At 43.5% G+C, this 12,996-nt stretch overlaps 1 protein-coding gene across 2 annotated transcripts in view; it reads right to left on the bottom strand.

The window, feature by feature from the left end:
• adgrv1 (adhesion G protein-coupled receptor V1) overlaps nucleotides 1–12,996 on the bottom strand; it is a 131,112-nt gene that overhangs the window by 89,822 nt on the left and 28,294 nt on the right. For both annotated transcript variants that reach the window (XM_050050818.1, XM_050050819.1), the window contains exons 12-30: nucleotides 12,501–12,724; nucleotides 11,257–11,383; nucleotides 10,952–11,137; nucleotides 10,533–10,713; nucleotides 9,904–10,067; nucleotides 9,693–9,816; nucleotides 9,306–9,566; nucleotides 8,139–8,265; nucleotides 7,737–7,960; nucleotides 6,826–7,560; nucleotides 4,440–4,813; nucleotides 3,570–3,749; nucleotides 2,966–3,146; nucleotides 2,516–2,709; nucleotides 2,289–2,418; nucleotides 1,891–1,971; nucleotides 1,021–1,160; nucleotides 487–852; nucleotides 82–325 (exon numbers count right to left, since the gene is read on the bottom strand). In XM_050050818.1, coding sequence (XP_049906775.1) covers nucleotides 82–325; nucleotides 487–852; nucleotides 1,021–1,160; nucleotides 1,891–1,971; nucleotides 2,289–2,418; nucleotides 2,516–2,709; nucleotides 2,966–3,146; nucleotides 3,570–3,749; nucleotides 4,440–4,813; nucleotides 6,826–7,560; nucleotides 7,737–7,960; nucleotides 8,139–8,265; nucleotides 9,306–9,566; nucleotides 9,693–9,816; nucleotides 9,904–10,067; nucleotides 10,533–10,713; nucleotides 10,952–11,137; nucleotides 11,257–11,383; nucleotides 12,501–12,724 — 4,243 coding nt within the window. The remainder of the gene's footprint in view (nucleotides 1–81; nucleotides 326–486; nucleotides 853–1,020; nucleotides 1,161–1,890; nucleotides 1,972–2,288; nucleotides 2,419–2,515; nucleotides 2,710–2,965; nucleotides 3,147–3,569; nucleotides 3,750–4,439; nucleotides 4,814–6,825; nucleotides 7,561–7,736; nucleotides 7,961–8,138; nucleotides 8,266–9,305; nucleotides 9,567–9,692; nucleotides 9,817–9,903; nucleotides 10,068–10,532; nucleotides 10,714–10,951; nucleotides 11,138–11,256; nucleotides 11,384–12,500; nucleotides 12,725–12,996) is intronic.

The raw sequence follows: 12,996 nt of genomic DNA, 5'->3' as shown, positions 1-12,996 counted from the left end.
GTAGCCTGGTTGAAGTATCATTACATCTTAAATAAATGTGTCAGGTAAAATCTTCCCATGGTGGGGGTGTCAGTATCTTACTAAGCCTCTCCTGCTCTCCCTTGATGAGCTGAACACTGATCAACTTCACAAACACTGACTCATCCCTTTCTGGATCTTCATCATCCAGCACTCGGAGGGTGATGTTTGCTTCACTCTGATTGGCCAAGAACACAACAGAATCCAAGAGGGGAACAAAATCCCGCCCTTCAGTGGCTCGGCCCACCCCAGGGGTCCTGTAAGGTTCTGGATCTGTCTCCTTTAGTGTCTCATAAGTGATTCGCACCTAGACAAGTTAAAAAATGGAAAACACCATAAACATAAGCTACATGTAAGCATCTATCATTTTCGGTTATTTATTTATTCAAAGTCAAAGAAACACAATCACGAGAGGCTTTAATTTCTATACATCCAATACATTTCTAAAACTTATACAGTGGGACACACCTGACCCATCAGGCCTCTCTGTCGCACGATGGTGAGGGAGACAGTTGAGTCAGCTTCAGGAAGTCGGACAGACCTCGTTGCATTAGCGAATACAAAAACACCGTAAGGATTGTTGCTGGCGAGAACAGTCAGAGTAGCAGATGTATGGACACCCAGACGACCGTGGGAGACGTTAACCAAAGACACGTTGAAACTCTTGTCCAACTCAGGGATGTCATCCTGGGCCACGTTGATGATGATGTTCTCTGATCTCTGACCCACACCAAAGGAGATGTTTCCAGACCTGCTGATTAACTCCCCCTCAGAACTGGGATCAACCTCCCAATACACAGTTACGTTGGAGAGATCACCAAAGGACCGATCCACCTAGATTGATAAACAGAACTACAGGTAAGAGGAAAAATATATATTCTTGACTTTGTAGCGAACTGTCCCTTAAACATCATGACTTGCTAATGCAAACACAAGGAAGCATCTATCTCATCTGAGCCTCACTGGGCACTTCCTTATTTTCAAACTGTGTATTTCACTGACCTGCAGGACCACAGCGCTGCGTCCATCCTCAGGTTCTGTCCCATTAACAGACAGAGATTCAGGACTGAACTGAAACACTCCATGGGCATCATCAGAGGCGGCAATGGTTACTGTGATACGGGCTGCAGCTCCCAGGCTGGCTACAGACAAAACACCAGACCTTGTGTTACTTTTTGGTGATACATTTTGTTTCAGTTTGAAGTAAATAAAAAGGACCCAGTAGTCAGAGAGGAGGGAATGGAAATGTGACAATGATCTTTTAACCAATCAAGAGGGACTGTAATAGAAATAGCCCAATAACAACACACATCTTTATACCACTAAATAGAGTGGAATAACTGTCCAGAGCATCAGATTAAAATCAAAGCTTCATACAGTGTTTGGGGGTTATTTTAGAGCAGGTGACAGCAGCCCACATTTAGTGTGAAACACTGGGTTCTCTGACACTTTTTGTCTACCACTTACCCCTACTGCCTATGAAAGGCTATTTGCTTTTCCCACATCCCTCTGCTTGGGCACCTCTCACAGGGGTCACAGTACAAAGTAAATACCACACACAATTGAACACACATGCATACGCCCGCACACACCTTCAGATATGTGTGTGTGTATGTACACCAAAACCGAGTTTAAAGACGCCAACTCATGAAGTGTTAGGGATGAATTTTTCTCTGTGTACTATGTTGGATAGTGAAGTTATTAAATATCAGATCAAAATATTGCTTGTCAGCCACAGCAACATATCACTTGATCCCTAATAGAACTGGGCTTTGAGATATGTGGTCTTAGGAAGTGAGAGATCATGTGTGTGTGGGGGTGAAGGAATGGAGACGAGAAGCTGTCTGGGAAATAAAGGAGGGGGATACTTACCGTGGTGGTGATAGGATGGAAGGAGGAAGTCAGAGTCACTCTCCCCACTACCACTTCCTTCACTACGGAGAAACTGATCCACTGATGGATCACACACGAGGATCACACAAGTGTCACACCAGGTTAGAGTCACACCAGAGGAGCAGACAAGAAAGGGCAAACGGGAATGTGGGGAGGCAGGTTGTCGCGTAGGTAGGTGGGTATGAGGAAGCACACAGGAGCACAGCACACAAAGCACACAAAAACAGTAGGGCAGAATACAGGATCAGTTCAGCTCTAATAATGTCTAATAAAAATGTACAAAACAGTGAAAAGTAGTTCTAAAGCTCACAGTATACCAGAATGTACACAAACTAATAAAAACAGTACCGTCATGATTTTGGGCTCAAATCTCTCACCTCCTCCATCAGCATTGTAGAGCTCCACTCTAAAAATCTTGTCCAGCTCAGGGACAGGATTGTCTACGATGGTCACAGTGATGAACTTTAACCTCTCCCCAGGAAGAAAGTCCAGCATGCCCTCTGAGTCCTGCAGTGGAAGACAGAGGAAGAGGTAACCAGGGAATTAGTTCATCAATACATCATCGGCGTGTATGAATCAGTGAGATTAAAGAGTGGAAGCAAACCTCGTAGTCTTCAGGGCTGGACGCTGTGAATGGAGTCGTCCTATATCCTACCATGACCCTTCCCAAAAGCCCTTGAGCCCTGGCCACCAGCAGACGCACTTGTCCATCTTCCTCATTAACAGTTATGTGGGCAGGTTCTAATGCTGGAGAGATTAATCCCTCTGCTGGAGGGCTGGGCTGAAACTGCAGCAGGCCTGGATTAGAGAAGGGCGTGTGTGTTATAGTGATGGTTAAAAGAAAAGAAATAGGGGTGAATGTAATAAGAAGGAGGGGATAGGTGTGATGAAGTAGCAGGGATGATGCAAATAAGAGGAAGACAGAGAGAAAAAAATTAGCTGATCTATTAAACCACTGTAAACAATATAATCTTAGAAGTATGGATTGCTTTTTGCTAAGAATAGCAACACTGAATGTAAAACAGTACTGTTTTTTAGGCATGCGGGTGAATACCATAGGGATGGTCACTAGCTGTGACAGTGACAGTGTTGACAGAGTTATTTGGGTCAATGCTTGCACCACTGGTGGGTGTGGAGCCCGGCTTCCCGTCAGCAGACTCTGCTGACACCAGTGTGATCTGAAAGGACTCCGCCAGCTCTGGGAGATTATCATCCAGCACCAACAGGTTCAACACCTAAGAGAAAAATGTACACAGATAAGTTTCATTTTCAAATCCAGGCTGCACGCTTAAAAAAAGAGCCTGTATTTCAGTAGTCAATAAAAGCTTAATTATCAGCCGGCACCTGTTGACATCAGTAAAGTCACAAACAACCGGCCACTAGGTGGAGCTGGTTGTCTAAAACATGGCAATAGGGTGACTGTAACATACTGCTGTTACTGTAAACTGGACATACAGTATTCATTTGAAATCAATACGCTGATGTGTAAATACAGTGTACATGACATTGAGTGGCTGCGCTCTGTGTGGCCCTGAATAAACTCAGAGGGGTTTTCCCCAGTTCATACAAGATCACATTAATACAAGTCCAACCACTGAGTCACTCTCTCTCTTTCTCCCTCACACACATACACACACACACGCGCACAGTACAAACACCTCCGAGCGCTGTCCAGGCATGAAAAGCACAGCTCCAGTGGCATTAACAAAATCCTGATGGGCTGGCGTCTCACTGTCCAAGCTATCCAGATGGGTAACACTGTAGTTGACATAAACGTGGTCCAGAGATCCACGCATACGCTCAATCACACAAGAGACAGTGGAGCCCTCCTCAGTGGTCTATGAAGAGAAACAAGGGAATAAAAATGTCAATTAATTTTCAACCACTGTGGGAACTTATACATACTGAATGCTTAAATTAACTAGTCTTACAAATAATGTTAATGACCCAGTCTAATTCCAGCACAGTCATAATGTGATTTAGAGGGAAAACACCTGATAGCCCACATGCCTTTACGTCTATTTATCCCCAAAGGATCTAGGACCTAAAGAAGATCCTCTAGTTCTGATGGAATGCCATCCGCAGCCCTGCCACCTGTTGTGCTGATGGAAACGAGGAACTAGAGCTCCCATTTCCAGTGCTGGAACTCCTGATCCACTTCTACAGGAATGCCTTAAGACTGACAGACCTGCTGCAGCTTCACCAGCTGTCGCTCTACCTGAGAAGGGCCAACATGAGAGCCCACGCATCTGATCCAACTAAAAACGGAGAGCGTGCTCTCTCTGCAGCCAGGCATGAAGACTGATGAAATATGCAGCAGGACAGGGACTGACAAACCAGTCGGTTTACATTACATGTGTTTCTATGCATATCATTTCTCTTTAAACACTACTAAGTGATTAATAAATGCTTCTTTTATAGAGGTCATTTAGACTCGGGCTTGTTCAGAAGTGTATGTGGGGTGCTTATGGGTGCCCAGAGCTGCAAAAATGGTCCTATAAATGCCACTGACTAATATCTGAACTTACATCAGGTATGCAGGCACCAGTGAATCCAAAAAGCCCATTGGCATTGTCACTCTTCATGACTCGCAAAGTAGCGATGGGTCTGGGGAAAGGCAGGCGCGCTCCACCTTGAACTGCTACCAACTGTAGGTAGAACACCTCCTCTCCCTCCTCCTCATTATCATCCCTGACCTCCACCACAAACGACTTCTGCCTCTCGTCCTGCCTGTACCGGAGATAACCTGAGATGTTACGCAGGTCTGTTTTAGCAGGCTGGGTGTGAAGCTCGTGGATTTGGCTGCGGTTCAGCTTAGTCCTGTAGAGGCGGACATCCTGGAGGAGGCCTGTGTACTGCTGTTCACCCTCAGGATCTGACCCAATAAACACTGTCGCAGGTCCTGGAGTAGAAAGACACAAAGCAAGAATATAGTAATGGCCAAAAATAATCTGTTTAATCTGGAGACATTCAGTCAATTAATGTGGTGCTGGGTCACAAGCTGTCACCAGCCATACACACACGCCTACTCATCAACTGTCGATGTATTCACTGTATTCTGTTCCAATAAGATCACTGTGTTTTGAACAAGTTTCAGTGCATCTTTGGGGGCTTTCAGAGATGCAGTACCCATTAAATAGTTTATAAATAATAAATTCTTGAAGCTCTCACTTTTGAAAATAATTGTCAGACAGTCATATCTCTTTTATCGTTTTGCACGCTAAAATCACAGGCTGATACATTTATTTTATAGAGTAATACTAGTACATCAAATATTATTTGATTTAATTTAACTCGCACCTGAGATTCTGTAACTGAAAGGGACAGTTCACCCCCAAAAATCAAAAATACATATTTTCCTCTTACCTATAGCACTATTTATCAGCCTGGATTGTTTTGGTGTGAGCTGGAGATATCGGCCGTAGAGATGTCTGCCTTCTCTCCAACATAATGAAACTAGATGGCACTTGTGGTGCTCAAAGCACCAAAAAAAAAAAGTTCTAAAAACTCAACAACAATGTCTCTTTCCATTACTCAAGATAATCCACAGACCTTGTTGTGAGCAGTTTCATCATTCTACCGAACTACATCCACCAACCCAATCACCGTGCAGAAGTGAGTGTGCATCTACTCATGCACGAGAAGCTCATGCTTGTGACAGTGATGTAGATGTAAACGTTGATAGTGTTCTCTTCGGCTGAGCTGTACGGTTAGCTCAGTGGTGCTAGGTGAGCTAGCAGTAGATGCACACTTCCTTCTGTGCAGTGATGCCAACAAGCAGCATTACAGGTAAGAGGAAAAACGTGCATTTTTGATTTTAGGGTAAACTTTCTCTATAACATTTTAGTTGACCTGAGATCTGGTGAGATAATTGCAACTAAATCTAAATTTTTATACTGACTATTGGGACTTTTTTTGACCCAGAGGTCAATCTGTACCATCATAATAACAAGGCTCATATAATTGTATTATTTGTTAATGATGGAGGAAATGCTGTTGCGATCACAAACAAAATCTTGATTAAGGCCACCAATTGTCCAGGTCCAATCTGTCTCATTACTCATTCATATATGTACACCTCTCATGCCTATCGCTTCCTTTGCTTGTGCAAAATGGGACAAATCTGCCACAGTGAGCAAGTATAAAGCCCTGACACAAAACAATTCCCTGTGGTTTGAGTTACCAGTAGCAGACAATAACACATGACATGATTGATGATTATGTATACATCCACTGTGATTGAAGTTAGCCAAAGAACCATCAGAATATTTCCCCTCTGGGAGCTTTTGGTCCAATACAGACTGTGACTATTGTCTCCGTTAATTAGAGAGAATAGAAAGAAAAGAAGATGCCGGCTGATTCCCTTTAGCAGTAACAATATCCAGCAGCGCTGAGGCTAAGTGGTCACTCAAGCATAGCAGAGTCCCAGTAGTCCTGAACAATGAGGAAGTGACTGAGAAGTGGGCGCATGTGTGTGTGTGTGTAAATGTGCATTAGTGTGTGTGACGGTGTGCATGCATTATGCTTGTACTAAGTTAAGACTTGCTATTATGCCATATGTGTACAACGACAGAGAAGCTTAGAACTCTCTCCCCAGACAGTCACACACGTAAACACACACAAAGCAGATTCACAAACTCACACACAGGCCGTCAATGACATCATCATTACAAGAACAAGAAACAGCTAACAGTGGTGCGAAGAGGCCAAATTTTGATGCCCAAACATAAGGTGCAATGGCAAGAAAAATGTCATGAACGTGCTTGAAAGTCACGACAACCAAACACAAACAAAATGTATCAGCAAATAGGAGCTGCAGACACAATCTGAAGCTAACAAACAGAGATATAATATACACTATATGTTCAACAACCTGACCTTTGTCACTATGATATGTTTAATAAAATAGCTCACCATCAGTGATGCCCTCTCCTTTGATACTCTTCAGTCCTCCAGGAATAGGGTTCCCGTCTAGGAAGAACTCAATAATCCCATCATCAACAGTAATGATGACATGTAACCAGGCATTATCCTCCAAAAACTTCTCAGCAGTGGCCCGCGCTACCTGGGGACTGTTTGATCCTATCACTGTATAATACAGCATCACCGTGACATGAGACTCATTGGTGTGGACCTTCACTCCATAATACAAGGTCCCATTCCCGTTTCCTTTGCAGACTATGAAGCCGTCCGTGTCTGGCCTGGGCACCAGCCAAGCAGAGAAGGTGAAGTTTCCAACAGCAGCAGGCCCATCCTCAGGGGAGATGGTCCCATAAGCTCCTGGAAGCCCGGAGAAAAACCACGTGTCTGTGGCTGAGTGGTGTCGCCTGGCATGAGGCCTGAGCTCAACTTCGTCTGGGAAGGAAGCTAGAAGGAGCAGGTCATCCATCAGAGGAAGGCCCTCTGGGTAACGGCCAGAAACGATCTCCCAGGCGACCCGCACATCACCGAAAGTACCCTGCTGTCGGAGGATGGTGAAGGAAGTGACATCATCCATATCATCCTCTGAGAGTACATCTTCAGCTACTTCTTGGTCCAGGTTGCTGTCAGCGATGGCAAAGACACCAAATGGGTCATCATTGAAAGGGATGAGAACCGAGGCATTCAGAGAAGTCTCGGCGAGTCGTCCACCTTCCCCCGGGTAACCACCTTAAAGAAATTATGGACCAGAGCTGAAGACTTTCCAAGACAACAATACTTCTTTTGATTACTGAGATTTTAAAGTTGATAAATCAAATAATATTTCATGATAAGTTTGCTTTATAATGCAAGATCTGCATTATATCTTAAATTTGACAAAGATGTCACTTTAACCTTGAACTCACCTGAAATATTAACCAGCCTGAGGACGAAGAACTCATTGAACTCTGGAAGCTTATCTGAGATGGCCTCCAGGACAATAGGCTTGGCCTCTTCCCCTGTAGGGAAGGTGATGGAGCCAGATGTGTTGGTAAACTCCTGGTTCTCCTCCAGAGGGGTCACTGAGTCATTGGCAAACAACTGCCAGAAGATTGTAACGTTACCAAAGTGGCCCCTTGCACGCAGGACACTGGGACAGAAGATAAAAGAGTAATAATTTCAGTAACAGAATATAGGTGCAAAACTTTCTATCTCAAAGCGTCAACTTAAGAGTTTTGTCAATGCATAGAAAAAAAACTTTTAACTTGAACTAACATAAAAAGAACTTTTAAATCAAAAGAAGTATAAATTGAAGACCTGTTCCTTACTAAAATGTATTGGTCTTGCCCTCTTCCACAGGTTTCTCTCTGGCTTCAAGGGAGAAAATCCCATTGGCATCATCATTGGCCTCAATCACCACAGTAGCTGTGTCTGCTCCATACACAACAGCATCACCTGTGCACACATGCATATTACCAGGTTAGATCAGGACCTACAGACAGATAGACTGACATGGATTGCACTGGTCATATTATAATTGTCATCCTAATTTCATGCAATAGGGGGAAGCTCTTTAATTAACATAGCACACCATAACTATGGTAACCAAGCCCAAGAGGACAGGGCTTCTCAATCATGAAAAACTTGAGTCCAAAAATAAAGGCTTCTCCCAGCAAAGGAGATAAAGTGAATAAAGCCAAGGACATAGTTTTAATAAACCACAACCATTATATTTTAAGGTTTTTATTAAGACAGGAAGGAATAAAAACTACATGGGGATATTTTTTGCTTAAATAGCATCTACGCAACTGCAATAACCTCTCCCAAGTACTCCAAGTTGCTGGACTACAAGTACACTGTAACAGGCATGCAAATCTGCCCCTAATTAAACAGGAAAGGTAAAGAGTGTTAAAGTCCCAGAATGTGTTTGATTGACCTCTAACAGGAGGGTTATTGACTTTTAACACAATCACTATAAAGGACCATCCCCTGGCAGGAACCAGAGGCTAACCCTTACTCGACTCTACTCCATGTCAATCAGTAGACAGAGCGAGGCCGGTGGAGTGGCCGGTCTTTGTGTCTTAGAAAGTCTGGAGTCTGGTAATTAAGGTCCTGTTGGGGCCCGCTGGTCTTTCATTCCCATCCCTGACACACAATACTAGGATTAGGAGAGCTTTCAGTGTTACCACAAACAATGCTAAATAACCCAGCTACTCCTTTCTGTACAAGCACAACTAGCGTTAAGACAAGAGGATAAACACGGGGGAAGAGGGTGATGTTTTGAGATGAGATGGTTCTTCTACTATAAAGCAAATTGAAAAATGAGAAAAGCAACTGACTTTAAGCTGCTTTAGTTCTCAGAGTGAATGTTATGACATGGTTATATTGTCTTTATTATCTCAAGGGACCAACGCATAGGAAGATATGACACAGCCACTATATTACGAACAGTTCACCCCTGTGCTAACCCATTTTAAACAGAAGCACATACTCACCAGTGGCGTTGTAGAGAACGATGTAAAAAGGTTCATCAGTCTCCGGTATGTTGTCATCCTCCACAGCCACAGAGATGTTTTTCATCCATTCACCCACGTCATACACCAGCAACGTGTCATTACTCAGCAGGGTGAGGTCACCTTGAGATGCATCACCATATTCCACACGGTACATCACCGTGGCAACAAAGTCTGCCCGCCCTGCCCTCAATACGGTGAAGTTCGCTATGCTACCTTCCTGAAGCCGCACGACCACAGGTTCTAAGGAGAGGGCAAGACACGGGAGGAGACAGAGAGATAAAAGAGGAGTCATGACAAAAGCTATTTCACATCAATATAATATTTTAGAGGATTTTTCATAAACAGTACCCAGAACAGTGTACTCACCAGAAAAGTAAATGGGGTCATCATTCTTATTAATATGCAAATTGGCACTGAGTATGTTTCCCAGTCTTGCACCACCTGTAGCATTCAACACTGTGATGGTGAAATTCTCCATGTCCTCTGGGATCTTAAATGAAACATAAATTAAAATTAAAACTAGGAAATGTAACTCAAGTTGGATTAAACACACTCCCGATTTGGTTTATCATTTTACCTCATCAGGTACAGAGAAGAGAGTGAGGTTTTTGAGGAACTCCCCCTTCATGAAGGTGATGTTTCCCTGGAGGGGGCTGACGTCTCCAGACAGAGCTGGCTCCAACACCCAGGAAACTGACACTTCTCCAAAGTGACCCCTGTTCCTCACTACAGGGTATACCGCTGAAGGAGAATCACAAAAGACAGAGATGAAGTATTAAAACCTTCCTTAAAGTCATTAATGAAACTTTCTCTTGACATTTTACCTCCAATTTAGGCTATCATGGTACAGAACACAATAATAATGTATTTGTCTGGCTCAAGTTTTTTGTATATGCCTACATGCTAAAAGGAAAGACTGGTGATATATTCTGAGGAGGCTGAGAGAAACTTTTTGCTTCTCCCTGTTCTCGGGATCAAACTGAATATTAGACTGCATCATCAGTGTTTGTCACCCAGACATCCTCTACAAGTTGACCAAAGCATTACACAAACTTGGTACACAGACTTAAATCAAAGTCCAGCTCATCCCACATGCAGACAAATGTTCTGTGTTTCACTCCAATTAGGTCCATTTAAAGTGCCAATGAGTGTCACTTGACATGGAAAAGTATCACTATTATCTAAAGGACTGCTACTTCAAAGTACCTTGGTGAATGTCGTCCCCTTTGCTCTCATTGATGGCCACGGTCAGTCCTGATTGGATGAACTCAATGACCCCAAAGGGGTCGTCGTTCTTCCGCACTGTGATGTTGACCTCCCTGTGGTTGCCAAGGCGACTGGGTGGAGTGCTGTGGCTACTAAGTACCACTGAGAAAGTCTCGTCCAGCTGTATGCACACACATATACCAAAACACACACGCAGAGACGAACAAAGAGTTTTAATGAAGCAAATACGGGTTTAAAGGATAATAACTTAACTTATAACTTTTTTTTCACTAGCTTAAACAAAAATTGACCATTATCACACTGGCAGGACTTTATTAAATAAATATTGTATATTTACTGTTTACTGTTGTAAAACAAAAAGTCATGAAAGATCAAGTCCAAATCAACCATATTCTTACCTCAGGCACCCCATCAGGTTTGGCAACAAGTGCTACTACCACCTCTCTCTCTCCTGGTTTAAACTCCAGGATGCCCGTGGCGCCATAGAATTCAGTGCTGCCTGAAGGCATGACAGCATATCGCACCAGCTGTTTCAGCAGCTGTCCCTGGGCTCTGACCACATGCAGTTCCACTGCCTCACCCTCCTAGGTAAATGTAAAGTACACAGATGTGATCGGAACCAGAGACAACAGACAAAAAAAACAATATGTGGAGTTTAATTTAACAATGATTTTACATTGTTTGTATCACTTTCAATACTCACATTGATGACCCATGGACCTCTGGAGTATGAGGAGAACTCAAAGACTCCCCCTGGGTCATCATTCTCCATGATGACAATCTCTCTGCTGGTGAAGCCGGCTTTCAGGATCTGATTTTCAACATTACTCCTGCAACACATACACGCATAATCAGTATCCCGTCATAACAGCAAGTGACTACAACTAAAATCCAAATCACTTCGGCTCCACTGTGCAGCAGAATTAAACTGTGCCATGTTTTTTTTGGACTTCTTCTTTTGTTGTTGTGTTTTGCACTTCTGAAACATGGAGTGATATCAAATGAGAAAACAGCTCAACTTTAATCCAAACTTCACAATGCATTCCTTGTATTGTGTGATGCTCATTCATTATTGGCCCCATATGTTGAGGTCCTGCTGTTTAGACCACTTTTAATAACAATGTCAGTCAACACCATGCCTGCATCTTTATTGCTCTGTGGGGGTATGTGTGTGCATGTGTGTGTATGTTGAGAAAATCGGAGCCAAGTAAGCATCACATGACGGGTAAATTAGAGACAAAGACATTGCAAAATGAAGCACTCCAAACAAACAGTCACGGCCAAGGCGCAGCATGCATACAAACATTGACATCTTTAAAGGGGTTCACAATCAAGCCTGGTTAAATTAGAGCGAAACACATAAAGAAGATTCTCTATTTACTCCCAAAAACCACTCTCCTTTGGGTTTCCTTTTTTCACACCATCGCTGAATCCCCCACCCCACCCTGGTCCCCCTCATCCCCACGTTAACCAAAGACCCCCAGAAATCCTGAAGTAGGCTCTTCTGTGAAAAACAAAGTCCTGATTCACGCCACACAAAAGGCCCAGGTTCATTCCACTCTCCACTTACCCGAAGTACACTATAAAGCGTGCAGTCTCCACCCTGCAGGGGAGGAGTGGGAGGGAGAGAGAGCTGCCATTCTCATCAGAACATAGACTAACAGATGAACCCATCCCCAAACTACTACCACGCACACAAAAATATCTCCACAAAAACCAAAGGACTGATGGGATAAGATGGCACCCGCTCAGCCTTTCCTATTCTACTAGTCTATCTTGTTTTATAAGACGGCTCTAAAACATCACATAATATAAGCTTCACAGTCACAGTTATGTTTATAGGCACAGGAACAGATGGGTCCAATACACTTTAATGATAGCTAACAAAATGAAGAATTATTATGTTGGTTATTAACTCTAACTTTTCTTAGAGTTTAACATCCCTACCTATCCAGAGTGAGCAGTAAGGTCTCGTTGACTTCCGGGATATTGTCGGCCATGATAGTGAAGTTGATGGAAGCATCACTCTGCCCGGAGAGGAAGACCACAGACCCACTTAGAGGCTCCAAGTCTTTAATAGTTATATCGGCACGATTGTCTCCAATTGGCTGAAGACTCCAGAACACCACAGCCTGACCGTCTGTCCCATCACGCCGCAGAGGGAGGCTTACCTGCAGCACCAAACATAATTCGAATTAACCACCTTTATGTACTGTATGACAAAACTCACTTTCTCAACACAGGTTAGAGTCGGCAAGGACAGTTTTCAGTCATAGCTTTGACAAGCTCCGTCATATCTTAGAGAGCTCATAGTGCCTTATTATCCCACCAGAACACTGCGCTCTGAGAACGCAGGGTTACTCGTGGTCCCTAAAGTCTCCAAAAGTAGATCAGGAGCCAGAGCCTTCAGCTATCAGGCTCCTCTCCTGTGGAATCATCTTCC

Source organism: Epinephelus moara, chromosome 8 (assembly GCF_006386435.1).
Source record: "Epinephelus moara isolate mb chromosome 8, YSFRI_EMoa_1.0, whole genome shotgun sequence".
NCBI lineage: Eukaryota > Metazoa > Chordata > Actinopteri > Perciformes > Serranidae > Epinephelus > Epinephelus moara.
This window is presented reverse-complemented; position numbering and strand designations above follow the sequence as displayed.